Raw genomic sequence first — 20,856 nt, forward strand, 5'->3', positions numbered from 1 at the left:
GTTGGATGGCATCACCGACTCGATGGACATGAGTTTGAGCATGCTCTGGGAGATGGTGACAAACAGGGAAGACCGGTGTGCTGCAGTCCGTGGGGTCACAAAGAGTCAGACGTGATGGAGAGACTGAACAACAGCAATAACAATGGGGAGCGACAAGAAGGAACTTGATACGGAAAATACAGCTATAAAGAAAAACTTGTTTGTGGCTTTGAAATAAATTGTAATTTATCTCAAGAACTTTTGACAGTGAGATGGAGAGCTTATAACATGGGGAAATGAGAAGCATATGCCAGGTTTCATCTTGGTGAGAGCAAGGGAATAAGGGCTTCCCTGTGGCTCAGATGGTAAAGAGTCTGCCTGCAATGTGGGAGACCCAGGTTTGATCTCTGGGTTGGGAAGATCCCCTGGAGAAGAGAAAGACTACCCACTCCAGTATTCTTGCCTGGAGAACCCCATGGACAGAGGAGCCTTGTCCATGGGGTCGCAAAGACCGAGCAACTAACACTTTCACTTTTCGGGGAATAAGAGTAGGGAAGCCAGAGCATATAAGCTGTCTACTTTTGATTCGGACAATAATATATATTTTTATCAATTAAAAAATTAGGTTTAATATGACTAAAAATAGAAAGTTAACCATTATCAAAAACCTACAACTCCCATATTAAATAACAGAAAAGATGAAAAAAAGGTTTTTAAAACTTAAACTAACAGAATGAAGAAAACAGAGAAGCAATGAAAACAAGGTATAATAAATAGCGTCGGTAAAATATAATGGAAAGAATAAAACTAAACATCAGTTATAATAATAAATTTAACAAATGAAAGTATCCCATCAAAAGTCAAAGGGTCACATATTGGGAGACAAGTTAAAATTCTGTCCATTTAGCTATTTATAAGAAACAGAAGAAAACAAAGATGTCCTCCAAATGACTTTTTAAATAGTTAACTAATTTGGCATGGGAAATAACCAATCGAAACAGGTATTTGTTACAAACAGTTGATAACTGAGCATCTATGAATACCAGCTTCCTATTACCCTTGTCAGAGAAACACTGAAAAATGTACCAGAGATAAGAAAACTAAACAACAGTAAACAGTCAAAATTAATATCAGATAAAGTGGAATTTGGAGTAAAATATTCAATAAGACAGAACACGATACTTTGAATGGTGAAAGCAATGTATCACTGCTATAAATTCTTACGTACCAAACAAAATAGGAGTGCACTGTTCAAGTTAAAAAAGCTTTTAGAAATGGAAACATCTGATAAAACCACAGTCAAAACCATATCTCGGTTCTTTTCAGTTTGAACATTCAAGTAAATATATTTGTAGACATATGTTTTTATTTATCATGGATAAACACAGAGTATGATTGCTTGTTCATATAATAAGCATATGTTTAATTTTATAAGAAACTGTCAAACTGTTTCCCAAAGTGGTTGTCTTTGTTGTATCCCCCACAGCAATGAATGAGCTCTGTCACGCCTCTTCACCAACATTTGGTATTGTCAGTGGTTTTTATTTTAGCCATTCTAGCGAGTGTAGTAATAACATGAGGTTTTTATAAAGCTTGAGTAAGATAATATCTTAAAGCATTTAGTTCCACAGCTGGCAAAATAAGCACTCAATAAATATTAGCTATTAGAAGTATCATGTGGCAGAAAAGGGATTAATAGACATACAGTAAAAGAATGACTGTAAATTGCTAGAGATAATTATTAAGAAAAAGATTCATGAAACTTTGGATCAATGAAACAAATAGTTTACAGAAAAGGAATTATAACTAGACAATAAAAATGTAAAATAAAAAAAATGTAAAAGATTCTCACCCTCACTAGTGGTCAGGAAAGAAAAAATTAACACAATGATGAAGCACTGTTGTTTCCTATTTGATTAACAAAAATAATGAGACTGATAGCATCAGTGTTTTGTGAGTGTGCAAAAAAGGACGTATGTATGTATACCAGTGATGAAAATATAAATTGCTATAACTTTGCAGAAAGTAATTGGGCAGCATCTATTAATGTTTTTAATGTGGATATATTTTAAATTGGTACTTCCACGTCTATGGTTTTTGTCATTCAATGATAAAAACATGAGAAAATGTTAACATATTAATAGTTTAGTATATAAACAATGAAAAATCTTTTAGTTACCCATTAAAGGTAGCATGCAATAAATTATATTCAACCTTACAAGGTACTACTATGCAAATATGAAAGGAAAAAGACAGGTCTACATATATTGTCTGGGGAATTTTATATGATATATAATTAAGCAAGTCACAGAGCAATATTTACGGTATTAATGATCTCCATGGACTACAAACTCAGATATGCAAAAAATGCATAATTGTCTTTCTTTTTCTATACTGAACTTAACCTAATGTCTTAAGTCCCTATTCTGCCTGATGAGATGATGAAAACTGAATTACAGTCAGTGGAAGGCTTCTACCCCCTCTCCTCTTCATTTTTTCTCCTGGGAGTGGGAGTGGATTTAAGGAGATCACTCTTAGTAGTGTATGCTTGGGGCAGGCACAGGACAATGGTCCTTGGGCATTGTCCGCTACTGTGCCTTCCCTCTCTAAAGGGAAGTCTAGACTACCAGGTCGCTCGGGCCTGTCAGCAACGAGTGCTGCCCACACGGATCGCAGCCCAAGGCCGAACACGCTGCTGCGTCCCGAAGAGCACGGAGGGGCACGCAGACTCTGCGCGTGTGCCGCAGTCCTGGTCAAGCCGCTTTCCCTTTGCAGCGCTCGCTCATGCCAAGCAGTGAGATGCGAAAAGGTGTGAGTGGGAATCAGGCAGAAAGCAGCAACTGAGCAGAGGCTTGACAGTCTTAGGGAGACAGCATTCAAAAAGCAGAGTCAAGTTTCGCAAGCGAGCACTGTGGACTACACGTGTGTGTTCTGCGCCGCCCCACCCCCCACCCAAATGTGTATGTTGAAACCCTAATCCCCTATGCGGTGATATTCAGAGCTGGTGTTTGGGAGGCAATTAGGACATGAGAGTGGAGGCTTTGTGATGGGATGGGAGAGTTTTCTCTCTCTCTGCGGTGAGAGGATACAACGAGCAGATGGCCATCTATGAACCAGGAAGAAAGCTTTCACCAAGAACCCAGCCATTCTGGCACCCTGATCTTGGGCTTCCCAGCTCCAGAACCATGAGAAATAATGTTTGTTGCTTAAGCCACCCAGTCAATGGTACATTTGTTACAGCATCTCAAACTGACTAAGACACCAAAGCGTGCAGCACTCAAGAGGCTGAGAACCTCGAAGGAAGGGACGTGCAAAGAAGTGAACCCTTGAGTCATTCACCAGGTCCTAACTGTTTCCACTGTTGGCTCAGACGGTAAAGCATCTGCCTGCAATGCGGGAGACCCAGGTTCGATCCCTGGGTCGGGAAGATCCCCTGGAGAAGGAAATGGCAACCCACTCCAGTACTTTTGCCTGGGAAACCCCATGGATGAAGTAGCCTGATAGGCTACAGTCCTTGGGGTCGCAAAGAGTCGTACACGACTGAGCAACTTCACTTCAAGTGGTCCCAAACAGAAAGCAGCTGATAGGAGGCTGAGAAGCCTAGATAAGCCCCGCCTAGTGTCTTATCACCTGAAAGACAAGAATTAGAGTTCAAGGACCTCCAAAGAAGAGGGACACTGAAAGATAGCCCAGCTCTTCAGTTGGGGCTCCTTAGGCTATACTCTAGATATAGCAATGAACTAGAAACAGCACAGTTGTTTTTAAAAGAATAAAATTAGGGGCCCCTAGTTTTTCTTTCTTTTAGACTCTTAACCCAAGAATGTGTGTCTTTTCTATTGTGGTCAAATTCATTTTGAAAGTGTTCTCCTAAGTCTATTGTTTAGACTTGAAAGCCAAGAACTGTATTCTTTCAATTCTTTTCATTTCTGTTGTAATAACTTTACCCTGTGGATAGCCAGTGTCAAAGGAAAGTTTGAACAGAAGAAGGGTACCATGTTTAAAGAGGAAAAAATTGGCTGTGCAAAAATATAAATCCATATACATTAGTTAGTTGGTTCAGTCACTCAGTCGTGTCTGACTCTTTGCGACCCCATGAATCGCAGCACACCAGGCCTCCCTGTCCATCACCAACTCCCGGAGTTTACTCAAACTCATGCCCATCGAGTCGGTGATGCCATCCAGCCATCTCATCCTCTGTCATCCCCTTCTCCTCCTGCCCCCAATCCCTCCCAGCACCATATACATTAGATTGAGACAATAAAACCTACTATGCAAAGCTATTGGTTGGAATAGAGATATTGAATATCACGTACCTAGCACACAGTAGGACTACAGTTCATTATACCCTTATAATTCTCCCTTTAAAGGTTATTTCTAGGAGACTGAAGCTAAGAAGTGTTCCTTCCAAGTTTAGTCAAGTGTGCGTTTGGAAAGACAGGACATGGTAGTTGATTCTAAACTTTCCCTTGCATAGCTCCTGTTTGACATTGTGGATAGTCAGCTATGATCGGTGTGTTCCTGGAGCAGAACTTTTGAAGTTACAGTCATGTTGAATGCAACTGAAGTTCGGTAAAAGAATCAGAGAGGCTTAGGTTCCTCATTCTCACTTTAGCCTCCCCAGAACCTTAGGAGTTTTAGGCATTAAAGCTGAAAGTTTAAAAGCTCTTTTCAGAATTAAGGAAAGCTATGAAGAAAGCAAAAGCGTGTCACACCAGCTAAAATAAAAGGTCAAGTTTCTTTCAACTGCAGTATTCCCAACCCTGCATTAACACTGCTCTGCTCACCGGTAGCTTAGATTGCTTGTTGATGACAATGTTGGAATTTTTAGGATGCAGTCAGTTGATGACATGTCTTTATAGCCATAGGTCTGGTGGTTTCAGCAGTCCACTGGGACATATCCAGAACAGGCATGACCTTGGACACTAAGTATAGCCCAACGGCTGGAGGTAGGCCACTAACTGCTGACTTCACTTCTCCCTCATTATTATAATTAGTGCTGCAACCGTGACAGTGACTCATGTGATTATGCAATTCATAATACTCAATTAAAATGACATTATTGAGTGTTACACAGCAACTCCCCAAGCAAAGAGCCCTGATTGAATAGATGAGCTTTTTTTCTTAAGAAATATTGTTTACTTGGGAGATGACCCTGTTCAAAAGGTGGCATTCATAGAAGGGAAAAGGGTCTTTGGGGATCAAGGTTTGGGAAATCACCCACTTGTAGTGCAGACCGTGACCTTGAGTGATGGGAGTTTGGAGAAGAAAGATGTACTAAGCAAAGCTTGGAGAATAAGGAAGTGTTTGAACCAGGCTTTGCAAAATATCTGTGATTTAGACAGTGATGAGTAAGGAGTGTTGCATAGGAGGTAACATGAACACAAGCAACAAAAGTGGAAGATGAGATCTCTGCTAGTGCAATTCAGAGCTTCAGTCCTCAGTTACCTGGTAGCAGAGACCAGAACTGATGCTCCCTGGTACCTCTGACCTGGAGAAGAAACTCCATGAAACACATTTTCCAGTATACCTGTTTTTGACTAATTTACATGGCTAATTATTATTGCCAAAGCAAAGAAAAATACATATTTCCTATTCTGCCTCTTATGCCTGTTCCTATGGTATCTACTACTTTGGCCTGTTAATAAAAGTTATACCTACAACAAAGCCAATTACAAAAAATAGAAATAACATATAACTTGTTTATATATCATTTCTACATCACACACAAACATGTATTTGTTAGCTTTCAAACACTCCTGTCACCAAAGACTGATGTTTATACTTGCTGCAAGAAATAAACAAGCTGTAATTCCATTATGATTGATAAACTTGGGTTAAATATATCCAGTGTTAAGACTTGGTTTTAATCCTGAGCTTTAGTTTCTTCCTAGGCTTTTGTAATATTCTAAAAACCAAGTAACTGTTTTAATTTTATAACGAGGACACTGTTTTCTATGATTTTTAGGCATAGAAAACATGCCCTGCATTCCACTGGGGCAACCAACGAAGTCAAGAGTCATTTTAAGCTCATCTTTTCTGTTTTACCATGGCTTGGGCTTGTTGAGACTCACCACGTACTAGCCCTGTGAGTCAGACAGGGTCATGAGCAAATCTGCCTCGAGCTCCCCAAGGAACCACGCTGTCCGGAAAAGGCTCCATGGGGCAGGATCCCAGGCACTGTCGGGACGTCCAGGGCAGAGGCACCGGGAATTTTCATCTGTCTGTGTGATGCTTCCCTACTGACAATAGTGAGTCAAGATGGTCCATGCCTGGCATAGATTACTGAATGAAATTGTGCTGTGAGTCATGTGTATAGGAATGCTTAATCCAAATCATTATTTCCTGTACTCAATAATCCATCTTTTAAAAAAATGTTTATTTATTCACTTATATTTGTCTGTGCCAGGTCTTAGTTGTGGCATGTGGGATCTTCCACCTTCCTTGAGGTGTGTGGGATCTTTAGCAGGCATACAGGATCTAGTTCCCTGACCAAGGATTGAACCCAGGCCCCCTGCACTGGGAATGCAGAGTCTCAGCCACTGGACCACCGGGGATGTCCCTCACTGATCCATCTTAATGCCCTGGTATCATGATGTAGTATTAATGTAATTAAGCCCAAGTTAGATAAGAGCATTCACTTTTCTTCCCAGTGATTAATAAATTAAAGAATGCTAGGGTGACATTTCTATGCAGGGGGAGACCCAGACGGGGTAGTTACAGAACTCCAGCTTTCTAGTTCAAGTGCGTCATCTAATTAAGGAGCATTCTTTGTTTCGGCTGATGTTCTCTATCAGAGGAATGGTGTTTGGTCCGAGAACTGCATGCTAGATGCCTGTGCTCCAGAGCTGCTTCATCTCTTAATTCTGTGACTGCCCTTCTCTTTTGTTCGTTCTTTGTCTTACTAAACTCTGTCTGCTTTCCCATTGCAACCTCAACTATCACTTAAGAAAAAAAGAATAGGTTGATTATACCAAAACTCAAAGAACAGTGGTAACTGGACAACTGATATTTCTAGTTAATTCAGGATTAAATGGATCCTTTTGGGTTTTCACATTTTATTGAAATGAATTCAACCAGGTGTTTTCGTTTTACCTTAACTTTTTGAAAGTCATTAGACTGAACATGAATTCTAACTTTGCAGACCAGTAACTATTGAGGCAGAAGCAGGAGGTTATTGGGCAGAATGTGATTGAGTTCAGGTTTATCATGGAATTTTTCCCTTATTGATTTTTATATGTTCTTATTTTATTGGTGCTTCTCTTCATCTAAGTTCAGTGTTGCAAAAATAAAGGTAGGCTTCTGAGTGTTGACCTTATAACTGACTGAATACTAGACCAGCCGTCTCCACTGACTAACCACAGAAGTATACCCTGTCCCGAAGTTCCTGTTAATGAAAACCCCAGAATGCTGGTTTACCAATTTGTACGTGATGCAAAACGATGAGCAAGACCTAACACTTGAGTAACAAAGTCAACATCATAAAGATTGCAACAAGCTAAAGACAGCTGAAATGAGCAAAATTACAGTTAAAAGGCATGAAAGAATGGATGGTATTAAGGTTAGAAATTTTCTGTCATTTCAAAAAAACCAGTTGTTCAAGTAGACAATTGCCTCTTTAGCTGTTCATTTGACCTTGGGATTTCCATTAACAACTACTCAATCTAGCCAGCACTGTGGCAGAGCTCCTATAAATGTCAAGTGATATGAGGTTGCATTGGGCTTCCCAGGTGGCGCTAGAGCTAAAGAACCCACTTGCCAATGCAGGAGACTTACAGAGATGCAGGTTTGATCCCTGGGTTGGGAAGATTCCCCGGGAGGAGGGCATGGCAACCCACTCCAGTATTCTTGCCTGGAGAACCCCAGGGACAGAGGAGCCTGCAGGCTACAGTCCACAGGGTTGCAAAGAGTCAGACACGACTAAAGTGACTTAGCACGCAGGCTCCAGGCTGCATTATTAGAAATTTGATGGATGGGGTAGATGATAGTCTCACTGTACTTTCCTGATCAGTCCACATCTGGAGTTGGTGGTCAGGTAGGTGGGTGAAAAATTTGTTAGTAGGAGAACTGTTTGTCCTCACACTTCTTGCCTCAGAGATTGACATTAAGTGTAATTTTATAGTTTGGGTTTCCATGGATATTTGTCCCAAACAACTGGTTCGTTCTTAATGTGATACTTACTGAGAACAGATATTAGCACACTTCACCTCTAAATTGTACTTTTCTTATTAAAAAAAAAAAAAAGACTCAGAGACCTTATAATAGAAAAGCATAAACTATTAACTAATATTAGTGTAAACACTTTATGGAATATGCTGATTTCAGTGGAATCCAACAGGAAATACCGATTTTCTCCCTTCTCATCAGAGCCTTTGGTTATATTTGGTCAGGTCCCCTTTTCAAAACCCTTGAGAAATCTCAGGTGGGTCTCAAAACTTCAAAGTTACTTTGCAGTAATGGAAGTTTGTGTGCATGCTAAGTCACTTCAGTCATGTCTGACCCTTTGCAACCCTCTAGACTGCAGCCTGCCAGGCTCCTCTGTCCATGGATTCTCCAGGCAAGAATACTGGAGTGGGTTGCCAAGCCCTCTCCTCCAGGGGGTCTTCCCAACTCAGGGATCGAACCCTTGTCTTTTACATCTACCTGCATTGGCAGGTGGGTTCTTTACTGCTAACACCACCTGGGAAGCCCAGTGGACATTTAGTAAGGTACAATTTCAAATTTCAACCTCACATTCACTTCAAAGATTCTTCTCCCAGCTTGGGCCTGTTTCACATGCAGTGGAAGATCTCTAGGGAAGAAAAAGGTGTATATAGTCTATGCTTCCCTCCCCTTCCACCTCACCTTGAAATTTCTGGTCCCTACCTGCTTGGAGGAGGAAAGGCGGACAAGAAATGTAGTGGGTTGAGTAATTGCCTCAAAAATATGTCCATGTCTTGATCCCCAGATCCTGTGATTATGAACTTATTTGGGATTTTTCCAGGTGTCATAAAGTTAAGGATCTTTTAAAAATTGTTTATTTGTTTGCGTGTTTTATTTATGACTGTGCGGGTCCCTGTCGCTGCAGTGAGCAGGGGCTTCGCTTGTTGCAGAGCCCGGGTTCTGAGTGCAGGGGCTTCAGTGCTTGCTGCAAGCGAGCTCAGCAGTTGTGATTCACGGGCTTCGTGGGGATCGAGCCCACGTCTCCTGCATTGACAGATGGATTCTTAACCACTGGACCACGAGGGAAGTCCCTAAGTTAAGGATCTTGAGATGGAATTGTCGTGGGTTATGCAGGTTTAGGGTTATGCATCCCTAAACTCAATGACTGATCCTTATCAGAAAACACAGCAGCTGTAGCAGCCGCATGACCACAGCCAGACTGTAGTGATGTAGCCACACGCCAGGGAACACCTGGAGCCTTCTGAAGCTGGAAGTGGCAAGGAACAGATTGTTCCCTTACAGCCTTTGGACCGTAGCCCTGCTGACACCTTGATTTCAGATGTCTGGCCTCCAGAATTGTGAAAGAATCCAGTCCCCTCGCTTTAAGCCACCAAGTTTATAGTATTGTGTTATGGCGGTCCGAAGACACTTATACAGGAGCAAGCGCTCACATTTAGCGTGTGTTCTTTGTAGCTCTCTCAAGGCTACTGAAGCAGTCTGTGTGGCACGTGTCCCAAAGCTGGCAGCATAAGCAGACGCGGGAGCAGGTTTTCTCGGACGCCCTTGTGGCGAACTGCCTTAGGTCAGCTCCTGGCTGACCTCCGTGACTCCCTGCCCAGTTCCTGGCATAGTGGGGAACACCACGGCCTCTTTCTGCCCCAGTCCCCTCCCATGAACCAGCCACCCTCAGGGGCCTTACACCCTCAAGTGACTCAGGCCCAGCTACTTCTTGTCCTGTCTCCTTGGCCTTCAAGAATTTCATCCCGTGAACCTATTTGCAGGGCAGGAATAGAGAGGCAGAGAACGGACATTTGGACACGGGGTGGGGTAGTGGCGGGGGGAAGGGGAGGGCAGGATGAATTGGGAGAATAGCACTGATGTTTATGTTTATATACATACTGCTGCCACTGCTAAGTCGCTTCAGTCATGTCCAACTCTGTGCGACCCCATAGATGGCAGCCCACCAGCTCCGCCATCCCTGGGATTCTCCAGGCAAGAACGCTGGAGTGGGTTGCCATTTCCTTCTCCATTATATATACTACCGTGTGGAAAATAGGTAACTAGTGGAAGGCTGCTATATAACACAGGCTCAGCTCGGTGCTCTGTGATGACCTAGGTGGGTAAGATGTGGATGGATGGGAGGCTCAAGACGGGGGGATATATATATATATACGTCCAGCAGATTCACTTCATTGTACAGCAGAAACTAACAAAACATTGTTAAGCAATTATACTCCAAAAAAATAAACAAGTAATCTCATCCTAGCCAGTGTGAAGAATGGAGGTCACGCCACCACGCAGCTGATCTCTCTCCTCTCTCACCATCACGGACTGCTTTAGGCCGCCTCTGGCTACAGAATGTCCCATCTCCCTAGGGCCATGTCTCAGGGTCACTCATGAGCCACTGAGACAGGCTGCTCACTAAGCCTCTGGCCAGAGGTGGAGATGCTAGCCTGCCATCTCGAAGCAGTGCTCATCTCCAGGTGTGCTCCCCTGGGAGCCTTCTTTCTTGCCAACCATCAACAAGAGTGCTGGGCTTTCGTCTTCTGCCAGTGGGGGTGATGGCTGGAGGATCCATTTGGACTCTTGGAGCGCTCCTGGAGGCCGTGTCTAATGGTTTCTTGGTTTCTTTACAGAATATGGGGAACTACCTATTGTCCTTAGGTCAGGGCTTTAGCTGAAATCTTGACATAATAACAAAAATCCCACTCAATATCCTGTTGTACAGTATATTGGCTAGTAAGCAAGACCAGAGAAATGTAAACATACTGTTCCAATTTGATATCCTCTCGACTCATTCTCATCCATTATCAATCAATTATTAGTCTCTCCAGAATTTTCATTTTCTTGGCTTGGTTAGAGCTAGCCGGAACTTGAGATTAGATCAAAAATTTCCCGACTTGGAGTCTAATTGCCTTGAACTTTCTCTCTGTGAGAGCTCCAGTGCTCAGCATGTGGATTATTTATCCATCGTCTCTCACTTTCTTCTTCTAAAGGAGAAATTTCCTTTCTGAAACCTGAGGCTTGATAAAAGTGGAAAAAGAAGGCTGCTGAGTATGAGCATTCTTTTTTCATCATAAGGAATGGTTTTCTTCCTCAAATGAGAGCATTTTCTTTATTTCATTAGATGTCCCAGGCAGGGATGTTAAGTGTCTTCTTGCATCCAGAAATCTCTTCTCAGTGAGCAAAATGTCTTGACACCATCACTGATTTATTGTAAAACCTGGATGATCCCTAAGGTCCCTGCCAATGTGAGAGTTCTGTCATTTCATGTACTCTGTAGTTACCAGGAGTTTTAGAAAGCTCCCAACTCAACCTTGGTAATTCTCTTGATTTGTAAAGAAATTCCAGTTCCTCCCTTCACTTCTGTTACACACATCTTGTTAAAGCAAACATTTAAAAAACAAATAAGTGGCAAGGCGTCTGGATTGGGTAAGAGCTTAGATTTGAGGGCAATTCTATTGAATTTACATACCTCCTATTGGAGGTTAGTCCTCTGTATGCCAGCAAATGTCTTAAATGTGACAGGATGCTATGGACATTTGAATCACTGTCTGGATACATAGCTGATTTGCATGTGGCCTTGGAGCCTTGTGAAGAAACACTTGAGCCTGATTATAACTGAGGGCTTCCCTGGTGGCTCAGATGGTAAAGAATCTTCCGGCAATGCAAGAGACCAAGGTTTGATCCCTGGGTTGGGAAGATCCCCTGGAGAAGGAAATGGCAACTCACTCCAGTATTCTTGCCTGAAGAATTCCATGGACAGAGGAGCCTGGTGGGCTACAGTCTATGGGGTCACAAAAGAGTTGGACATGGCTTAGCAACTAGACAACAATTAATATGTATTACAACTGATATATATATGCGTATGTGTGTGTGTGCACGCGCATTAAACCAAGTGGACCTACTGAAGCTTCAATACAGATAGAGAAAATGCCATTCTTCTAGAAAAACTGTTAAAGACAGTTTCCAGGATAGGCTGGAATTAGGAGCCTGGATAGGATGAAGCAGAGGGTCAGACAGAGTCCAGGTAGGTTTGTCCTGAAATCCACTTTGCCCTGTCTCCCCCCAGGACCATCTGTGCGCTGAGATGAGGAGAGAGTGTGTTAACTGAGTCTGCCAGGGATCTCTGCTCTTCCAAGGAGACGGTACATCTGAAAGCACCATGGCGAGAGGTGTCCTAGACCTTCATCTCAATCTTCCCCTGCCACCACCAAGAGAGCCAGGCTCTAGAAGAGTCTCCAGCCGAAGAGAAAAGGTGGGAGACCACAGACATGCCTGGACAGGTAGAAACAGAGGGGTCTGAAGTGGCATCAGCCAGGAAAGCCACCCCAGAAGTTACAGTGGTCAGAGTCCCTCGGCAGGGTCTGAGCAGAGTTGCAGCCTCGTGGGGACACAAACCCGCGGCCGCAGCCCCAGAGCAGAAGGGGAGCAGCCAAAAGGGAGAGCCTCGGTGTGGTTCAGATTCTGAAACCTGCCTCGCTGCTGGACGGAATCCTAGGTAAGCACAAAGCTGGGGTGAGCTGAGGTCCTGGCATTTGATAGGTAGAGGGAGACAGAGCTAGCAAACTATAGGCCAGTGATGCGAGTGACCTTACCTGCAACATGAGAGGGGGGCCCAGGGAATGTTCACACGACACCGATTTTAACAGTATTTAAAAGGTTCATACTCTGTGTATGTGTTTTCTACGATAATTAAAATACAGCTAAAACTCATTGAACATTCAGCCCCTCCTCTGGGCCTCATCCACCTTGGAGATGTACCAATATTTCACAGCGACTCACTGAAAGCTGGATCTTTGAAAATTCAGTCAGGTGCAATTTAACCGATGTTTATTCAGCAATTATGATGTACCCAGAATTGTTCTGTGGGAAGGCAGAGGAAGCATTGAAAGAGCAATAATTACTATTTATTGCAGATTTCCTGTGGACCAGGTATTTAATCCTCACAGCCACTTTATGACTTAGATACTATGATTATCATCCTCATTTTAAAGATAAGGAAATTGAGGTTCAGCAAGATCAAGTAAATCTCCCAAGATCACACAGCTAGTGAGTGACAAAGTGGGGGCTCAATCCCAAATGTATTTGACTCCAAAGAGAAGGCTCTCAGTACTGCCCAAAGAACGGGATATTCATAGCAGCAAAAATCTGAAACGGTGACCGAAGTTTCTATCCCTTATTTTACTGTGCAAATTAAAGTATTACATAACAGGTTGATGGAGCTCAAATCTCAAAACCTCCTTTGAAACAGCGGGGTTAAGCCTGCAAAAGCATAAAACGATGTGTAACTAATTCTGATGCCTGAAAAGCAAAAAAGGTGCCTCTCCCGTCCATATCACCCAGATAACGACTGGATCATTCTCCACTTGGACCTTTGCAAGCCAATCTTAGATTTGAAACCAAGCCCAATTTAAGCTGAGAAGAACTAAATGCACCTGCTCTGAGAAGCAGCCTAGTCCTGATAACGAGTGGCCTATGGAGAACAACTGGTGTGACTTGGAGGGGGGAAACCCTGACCCTTTGGTCAGAACGCACATCTGGTTTCCCAGCCCCCTGAATGCTTGCTCTGTAGGCTGCCCGATGACACAGCTAACACCAGGGCAAGAAGAAACCATCCCAGCGCTAACCTGTGCATCCACAAAGGAAACAAATTACATCTCTTTGGGGAAAGAAAGGCTCAGTGAATTCCGCAGGGGGATTTGAGGCTGAATAAGAGCCGAGGGGAGGGGCTGAGCGGTTAAAGCTGGTGGGAAGAGAGAACAAAAGCCAATTGAACCGATAAGGAGCCGAAGAGAAGCTTATCACTCCTCTGGAGGAATTGATGAGGCCTGTCACTCTCACCAATTATGTGCCTAAAGAAAACATCTAGGGAAAACCCGTGAAATGTGGGGCCGCTGGGTTCGGCCGCTCTTGCGTTGTGAAGGTGGCGGAGGCCGCCGGGTTCCGAGCCCCTGTGGGCGTTTTTCGCCGGCCCTGCGGAGAGATTTCTTCACCACCACAACCAAGGAAGGATATGATATGAGGCGAGTGGACATAACTCCGTTAGAACAAAGGAAATTAACTTTTGATACACATGCATTGGTTCTGGACTTGGAAGCTCATGGATTTGACAAAGCACAAGCAGAAACAATTGTATCAGCATTAACCACTTTATCAAATGTCAGCCTTGATACTATCTATAAGGAGATGGTCACTCAAGCTCAGCAGGAAAAAACAGTACAACAGCTAATGGCTCATTTGGACTCCATCAGAAAAGACATGGTCATCCTAGAGAAAAGTGAATTTGCAAATCTGCGAGCAGAGAACCAGAAAATGAAAATTGAATTAGAACAAGTTAAACAACAACTGATAAATGAAACTAGTCGAATCAGAGCAGATAACAAATTGGATATCAACCTAGAAAGGAGCAGAGTAACAGATATGTTTACAGATCAAGAAAAGAAACTTATGGAAGCAACCACAGAATTTACCAGAAATGTAAGCTACTGGGTAACAGTTCCTCTGTTTTCGTACAGCTGTCATGCCTTATGTAGCTACCCTCACGGGTATCACTTTGTAAGTCTGGACTTGAACAAGCTGGCCCTATGCAGCCCGTCATTTCCTCATAACTACTACAGGATACCAAAACCAGAGGTATTATTTCAGAGACTGGTAACAAAATTGACACTGAAATTGCTTCTTTAAAAACTCTGATGGAATCCAATAAGCTTGAGACAATTCGTTATCTTGCAGCCTCAGTGTTTACTTGCCTGGCAATAGCATTGGGATTTTATCGACTCTGGAAATAACAGTGAAACTGCTGTAGTTATGCATGCTCCTACTCCTGCTGCTTTGACTGTTGGAACACTGCCTGGATGGATTTACTCTGAACATTGAAAGTTATAGTAGGAACTGAATACACGATTATTTAAAGTACATATGGACTAAAAGGAAATATTTTAGAATGGAAGGTATATTTTGTCTTTTTCATGTATGTCTTTATTATGTTGAAAGAGGCCATTCAAAACTTGATAGATTTGAGATAGGGCTTTTGTCTTTATGCTTTTGATAGCTCATAGAAACTGAACTAGACTTTTCTTATGTTTACTTGAAGGACTGTAAATCATAGGATTTCTTTCATATCTGTTGCAAATCTGAAAGCTGTTCCCAAGCCCACATGCTTGTTAACTGTATTCAACTCTGTGATAGCTACTGCACAATTACCTTTTTATATAAAATATATACAATAACAAAGTTGTTTGGATTTTAAAAGCAACTTATCATATAGCTAGAGTTAGGTTTTTTTGGTAATGAACTAAAACAATAAATTTTAAAATAATAAAAAAAAAAAGAAAAGAAAACATCTACTTGGAAAACACTGAAAGCAAAAATAACTGGAACGCCCCTGAGACCCCCAGGATTCCTCCAGAAAGTTGCTGATGTTTATTCCCCTGAGAAATAAGATGGTCAGCAGGGGAAACCACGAATTCCTCCCCATCCCAGAAGTGTGTCAGGACGGTTGCAAAGTCAATGAGGAAGCAGGAGGCTAGCTCATTAGGGTTTAACAAGCGCGCAGGTGAAAAAGGGAAGAAGCTGAGCTGGCCAAGCGGGGGGGCCGGCGGGGGCTGGCGGGGGCCGGGGCGATGCCCGAGAGGGTCAGATGGGCGGTCACAACGCAGACAAAGAGCCCGCCCGGCCCTGCCGCGCCGCCCTGACCTCGCAGGTTTCGTCCCCCTTCTCAGCTGCTCAGCCCAGCAGCGGCTGCCCTGAGCTTCTGTTTCCGCATCCTGCCTTTTCCCAATAGTTGCCTTTTTGTCTAACTTGTGTGTAAGGAGAGAAGAGGCCGAGGGGCCAGGAGCAGAAGCGGAGGATGGCCGTGGTGGCTCTCAGAGGACGGAGGGATTGAGCAGAAGGTTCAGCAGGGGCAGAAGACAGATTTTCCAAAACAGCCTCTGGGAAAGCCAGAGGCCTAGAGGAGACGCAAGAAGTGCTGGGTATTCGTGCTCTTTCTGGTCGCTGATCGAGAACATTTTTCTTTTGGCATTCCTGTTACAGGACGGAAGTGAGGGCGCGTATGAAATGGATTATAAATTGTCTGTGCCCAAACCAAACCGTAGAAGTAAAGGCTGGCCCATCGGTTAGGCCGGGAAGGGGAACAAGCCTGTTCAGGATTAGGGCGGAACTAAATGAGAATCAGGCGGGGAGTCTGATGAGAAAGAAAGGCAGTATGTTATTTCCTTCTCTCTGGAAGCAATTATGTTTGGTACAACAGCTGCTTGAATAGAAGGTTGAATGGGTTTATAAATAAAGATTTCGAAATGTTTTTGTGATAACAGTATGCAGGCATCACTGGATCTGGCGGCCACCTCTGTTGGAAATGTGGTTACTTCAAAGATGTTCCTCTCTTGTTAAAATTAGCCATCACTAAATTATGGCAATGCAACAGAGGAATAGAGAAACAGAATGCAGTGCATAGAGGGATAAGACACATGTTTTCTTCTGCTACCCAACCAAATTACTCTCTTCATTTCTCCTCGCGATGGAATGTCAGAGAACTGATTATTCCCACTTAAAGGGACAGGGGGAGGGTGGCAGGGAGGTGGAGCGAGGGATAGGAGGAGAGGGAGCGATGGTTACCCTGGAAACGGCTCTAGAGGAGGGGCGCGGAGGGATCGGACACAAAGGCTTCATGGCCCGTCTGTGCCACTTCGTCCTTCCCTATTCAGGTGAAGAAGGGGGAGACAGGAGGGTGAGATGGTTGGATGGCATCAGCGACTCAATGGACACGAGTTTGAGCAAACTCCAGGAGATAGTGGAGGACCGGGAAGCCTGGCGTGCTGCAGCCCATGGGGTCGCAAAGAGTCCAACTCAACAGAGTGACTGAACAGCAACATTCAGGCAAATCAGTTCAGTTCTGAGGGCATTTATCGCGCCCACCCCTGCGCTCATGTCCAGTACGCTGCGAGGCTGAGAGTAAGGATGAAGATGATGACTGCAGGGCAGATCATAACTGTCCATGGAGTGTCTGACCACACTAGGCCAGGCTCACTTCCTAAATGTGAGCCCTTTGTGTCCCGGTGACCACCATGGCCTCTGGAACCTGGATTAAAATCTGTCCCCTCCTCCACTGCCCACCAAAAAAGTCCTGGCTCACTTCAGTGAGTTATTTGGCTTCTCCAGATTTTGTGTCCTCATCTGTCAAATGGAGATAATAGTTCTAGCAGGCAGGGTCCAGTCAAGGAGACCAGACTATAGTAGGGTGTGTGTGTGTGTGTGTGTGTGTGTGTGTGTGTGTGTGTGCTCAGCCGCTCAGTCATATCTGACTCTTTGCGACCCCACGGACTGTAGCCCACTCCTCTGTCCATGGGATTCTCCAGGCAAGAATACTGGAGTGGATTGCCATTTCCTTCTCCAGAGGCTCTTTCCGACCTAAGGATCGAACTGGCATCTCCTGGGTCTCCTGAATTGGCAGGTGAATTCTTTGCCACTCGAGCGCCACCTGGGAAGCCCCAGAGTAGCAGAGGTCAACAGAAAGCATTTAGTAGAAACAGCTGTCTTCACGAGGTTCTAGAGGGCTGAACGGTCTTCCCAGGTGGTGCCAGTGGTAAAGAGCCTGCCTGCCAAGGAAGGAGACAGGAGATGCAGGTTCCATCCCTGGGTGGGGAAGACCCCCTGGCGGAGGGCATGGCAGCCCACTGCAGTGTTCTTGCCTGGAGAGTCTCATGGACGGTGGGGCCTGGTGGGCTGCGGTCCATAGGACATGACTGAGCGACGTGGTAAGCACAGGCGCAGAGGGCTGAATGCGAAGAGAGAGTGCTGAGGCCAGCAGGAAGAGAGACTGCAGGAAGCAGCTCCCACTTCTGAGGCTGGAGGAGAGGGAAGAGGCCGGACCATCAGAATACGGACACGTGGAGGACGTGACACTCTGCTGTTTGCAGGCGTGGTGAGGCTGGTTCCGGAGCGTGGAAGAGGCTGGGACCAGTGGTTACCGGTGGGCGAAGGACTGTGGCTGAGGTGGATACCGCGAGGAAGTAAGAGCAGGTAAACAGAAAGGAGGACATCTTTCCTCTCCAGCCTTCAGGCTCCCTCTCCTGCCCCCTATTGACAGAAATTAACAGGAAACCTAAGATCCCCCGGAGAAGGGAACGGCCACCCACTCCAGTGTTCTTGCCTGGAAAATCCCACGGTCAGAGGAGCCTGGTGGGCTACAGTCCACGGAGTCGCAAAGAGTCGGAGGCGACTGAGCGACTAACACTTTCACACTTCCCCTTTCGCTGCCCCCGGAGAACTGGTTTGCGGAGTACCACCTCCAGCCATAAACCAGAGTGTAGAAAGATAGATCTGGGGCTGAGAGAGATCGTCCAATAGACAGTCAGTGTGCATAGAGACACAGGAAGAGTATCTCTCATGTCATTAACTATTAACTAATAAGTGAGTTAATGTTTGTAAACCCCTAGAACAGTGCCTGGCAAGTGATAATAGATAACTAATAAGAATGTACTGTATAGCATGGGAACTCTATGCAATGCTCTGTGTTGACATAAAGCAGAAGGAAATCCCCAAAAGAGGGGATATATGTATATATACATATAGTTGATTTACTTTGCTATATAGAAGAAAATAACACATTATAAAGCAACTATACTCCAATAAAAATTAATTTGAAAATACAAAAAAAAAGCAAAATAAAAAGTAAAGATCACTCCACCAAAAACCAATGTGGGAAGTAATATTAGAATCCTAGTTTATCCAGGAAAATGATGGGGCTTAAAGAGATCACATCTGGAAGAGGGCATGGCCACCCACTCCAGAATGCTGGCCTGGAGAATCCCTTGGCTGGAGGAGCCTGGCAGGCTATGGTCCTTAGAGTTGCAAAGAGTTGGACACAACTGAAGCAACTTAAGAAAGTGAAAGTGGCTCAGTCGTGTCCGACTCTTTGTGATCCCATGGACTACACAGTCCACGGAATTCTCCAGGCCAGAATACTGCAGTGGGTGGCCTTTCCCTTCTCCAGGGGATCTTCCCAACCCAGGGATTGAACCCAAGTCTCCCACATTGCAGGAGGATTCTTTACCATCTGAGCCACAAGGGGCTTCCCTGTGGCTCAGCTGGTGAAGAAGCAACTTAGCATGCACTCAAAGAGGTCACATAAAATGCCCAAGGCCGCACAAGCTCATCCCTGGTGAAGTCTGGACTGTCTCAATGCAAGGCTGTTGCTTTTACAGCTTTGGTATGAGCTTCCTTTGAGGCTCAGAGAGGGAGAGCACCTAAGTGAATCACTTTAAGAGAAATGGACTGTAAAAGTGCAAGAGGAGAGGGATTTGGGGAGCATGTGGATGAGAGGCAAACTGCTGCAGGTAGAGGAATCTGAGAAGACTTGCCAGAGAATGTGGTGTTTGAGCGAAGCTGAAGAACAAGGCTTTAACAGGCAGGTGCTGGGAGCAGAAGAGCTGCCTGAGCAAAGACCCCGAGTGCAGGGCATGTAGGCGGAGTGGTGAGGATGAGGACAAGGGGGAAATAAACATTCATCACCATCCCCTTCTTATGTAAACAACAGAGTTGGGGTATCTCTAAATATTCCTGGCAGCAATGTGAGTTAAAGAGTTCACAACATTTGTAGAATGTTGCATAGAATATTATATATTTGTGAAGCAATGGGATTAGCTGAAAAATAATGAATTTTAATGCACCTTCATTTTTTAAAAAAATCCATAGGTAGGGTCATTAAAATCTGTTTACAAAAGACAAGTCATCTTGCTTTGAGACAGTCAACTGAACTAAAACCCTAAGCTGCTTTGACACCCTTTTACCAACGCACCGAATTTGTTTTTAACAAGTCCAGTTCTTAGAAGGATATGCACAAATTTGATTCATATATGTTTTATTTAATTCATCAGACTGAACTGTGTTCTTGGTGTTAGGTACTGTCCTAGGTACTGGAGATGCAAAGAATCACAAATGGTGGTTCCACTCCTAAAGGAACTCAATATAGTACTGTAGAGCAACAGATAGATGTGCAAACTCTGCGATCAGAATGAAATAGTACAGGTCCTAAATGCACTGGGAATATGGGAGCCTTGGCTGGGGAGGATGGGAATGGGGCTCCTTTCCTTCCACCCCAGGGATGGCATCACAACCACAACTTCTGACAGGAGACAGTACATGGGATGTGAAGGCAAAGAGACTGAGACAAATTTTATAGAGACTCACTAGTTCTATCTAGTGCAGAATCAGACCACAGGGACCACAGGGCTGGTTTGCTAAGGAAGTCAGAGTAGTATGGAGCTGAAAAAGTTCTGAAACATGCCCATAGCTCTGAATCTGGTCCCTGTAATCCTACGTTCAGCTCTAAAAGTAAGCAAGACGCCAGGAAACCAGAGAGGGAAGCCACACCTGCCAGTAATAATTGTGAGCAGTTTCTGAGCATCCACTCCATTGCAAGCACTTTCCTATAAAATGAGTATTATATCCAGACTAGCAGTAGTCACTAGTTCCCAGGACTCATTCTCCCATCCTTCTTTTAGTAGTAGACGCCCCCACTGAGCTTTAGCAGAGGGTGTTCATGCCTTTCCTGCTAGAGACAGTATTCCCAGGCTTCCTGGTAGCTGATATGACTGCGTGACTTCCATTTCACCTGCAGAACGGGAGTAGATGTCATGTAAGCCATATCCACATCGTTGCCCTAAAGCAGTGCTCCCAACTTCCTCTTCCCCCTTTTCACATTCATGCTTCTGCAGAAAGATGGACAGCACCCTA

At 44.3% G+C, this 20,856-nt stretch overlaps 1 protein-coding gene and 1 long non-coding RNA gene across 3 annotated transcripts in view; both read left to right on the forward strand.

Annotated features, from left to right (window-relative positions):
* Positions 1-12,353, forward strand: part of LOC122430826 — a 102,409-nt gene extending 90,056 nt beyond the window's left edge. The window contains exon 5 of the long non-coding RNA XR_006266387.1: positions 12,191-12,353. This is a non-coding gene — a long non-coding RNA (uncharacterized LOC122430826). The remainder of the gene's footprint in view (positions 1-12,190) is intronic.
* Positions 12,354-13,984: 1,631 nt separating this feature from the next.
* LOC122431326 (coiled-coil domain-containing protein 90B, mitochondrial-like) lies at positions 13,985-15,436 on the forward strand. Of its 2 annotated transcripts, XM_043452602.1 has the most exons (3): positions 14,087-14,104; positions 14,329-14,598; positions 14,739-15,436. In XM_043452602.1, exons 2-3 carry the CDS (start codon positions 14,350-14,352, stop codon positions 14,907-14,909), a joined length of 420 nt encoding a protein of 139 aa, XP_043308537.1. In that variant the 5' UTR covers positions 14,087-14,104; positions 14,329-14,349; the 3' UTR covers positions 14,910-15,436. The 2 variants fall into 2 exon arrangements, with proteins under 2 accessions (XP_043308536.1, XP_043308537.1); XM_043452601.1 differs by having other exon boundaries at positions 13,985-14,598.
* The last annotated feature ends 5,420 nt before the right edge of the window (positions 15,437-20,856 follow it).

Source organism: Cervus canadensis, chromosome 29 (genome assembly GCF_019320065.1).
Source record: "Cervus canadensis isolate Bull #8, Minnesota chromosome 29, ASM1932006v1, whole genome shotgun sequence".
Classification (NCBI taxonomy): Eukaryota; Metazoa; Chordata; class Mammalia; order Artiodactyla; family Cervidae; genus Cervus; species Cervus canadensis.

What these genes read in the sequence shown, in the direction of transcription:
- LOC122431326 (XM_043452601.1), top strand. Translation starts at nt 14,005, where the DNA reads ATGTGGGGCCGCTGGGTTCGGCCGCTCTTGCGTTGTGAAGGTGGCGGA. An exon ending in CCACAGAATTTACCAGAAAT is followed by an intron (nt 14,599 to 14,738) that starts GTAAGCTACTGG and finishes TAACTACTACAG; the next exon opens with GATACCAAAACCAGAGGTAT.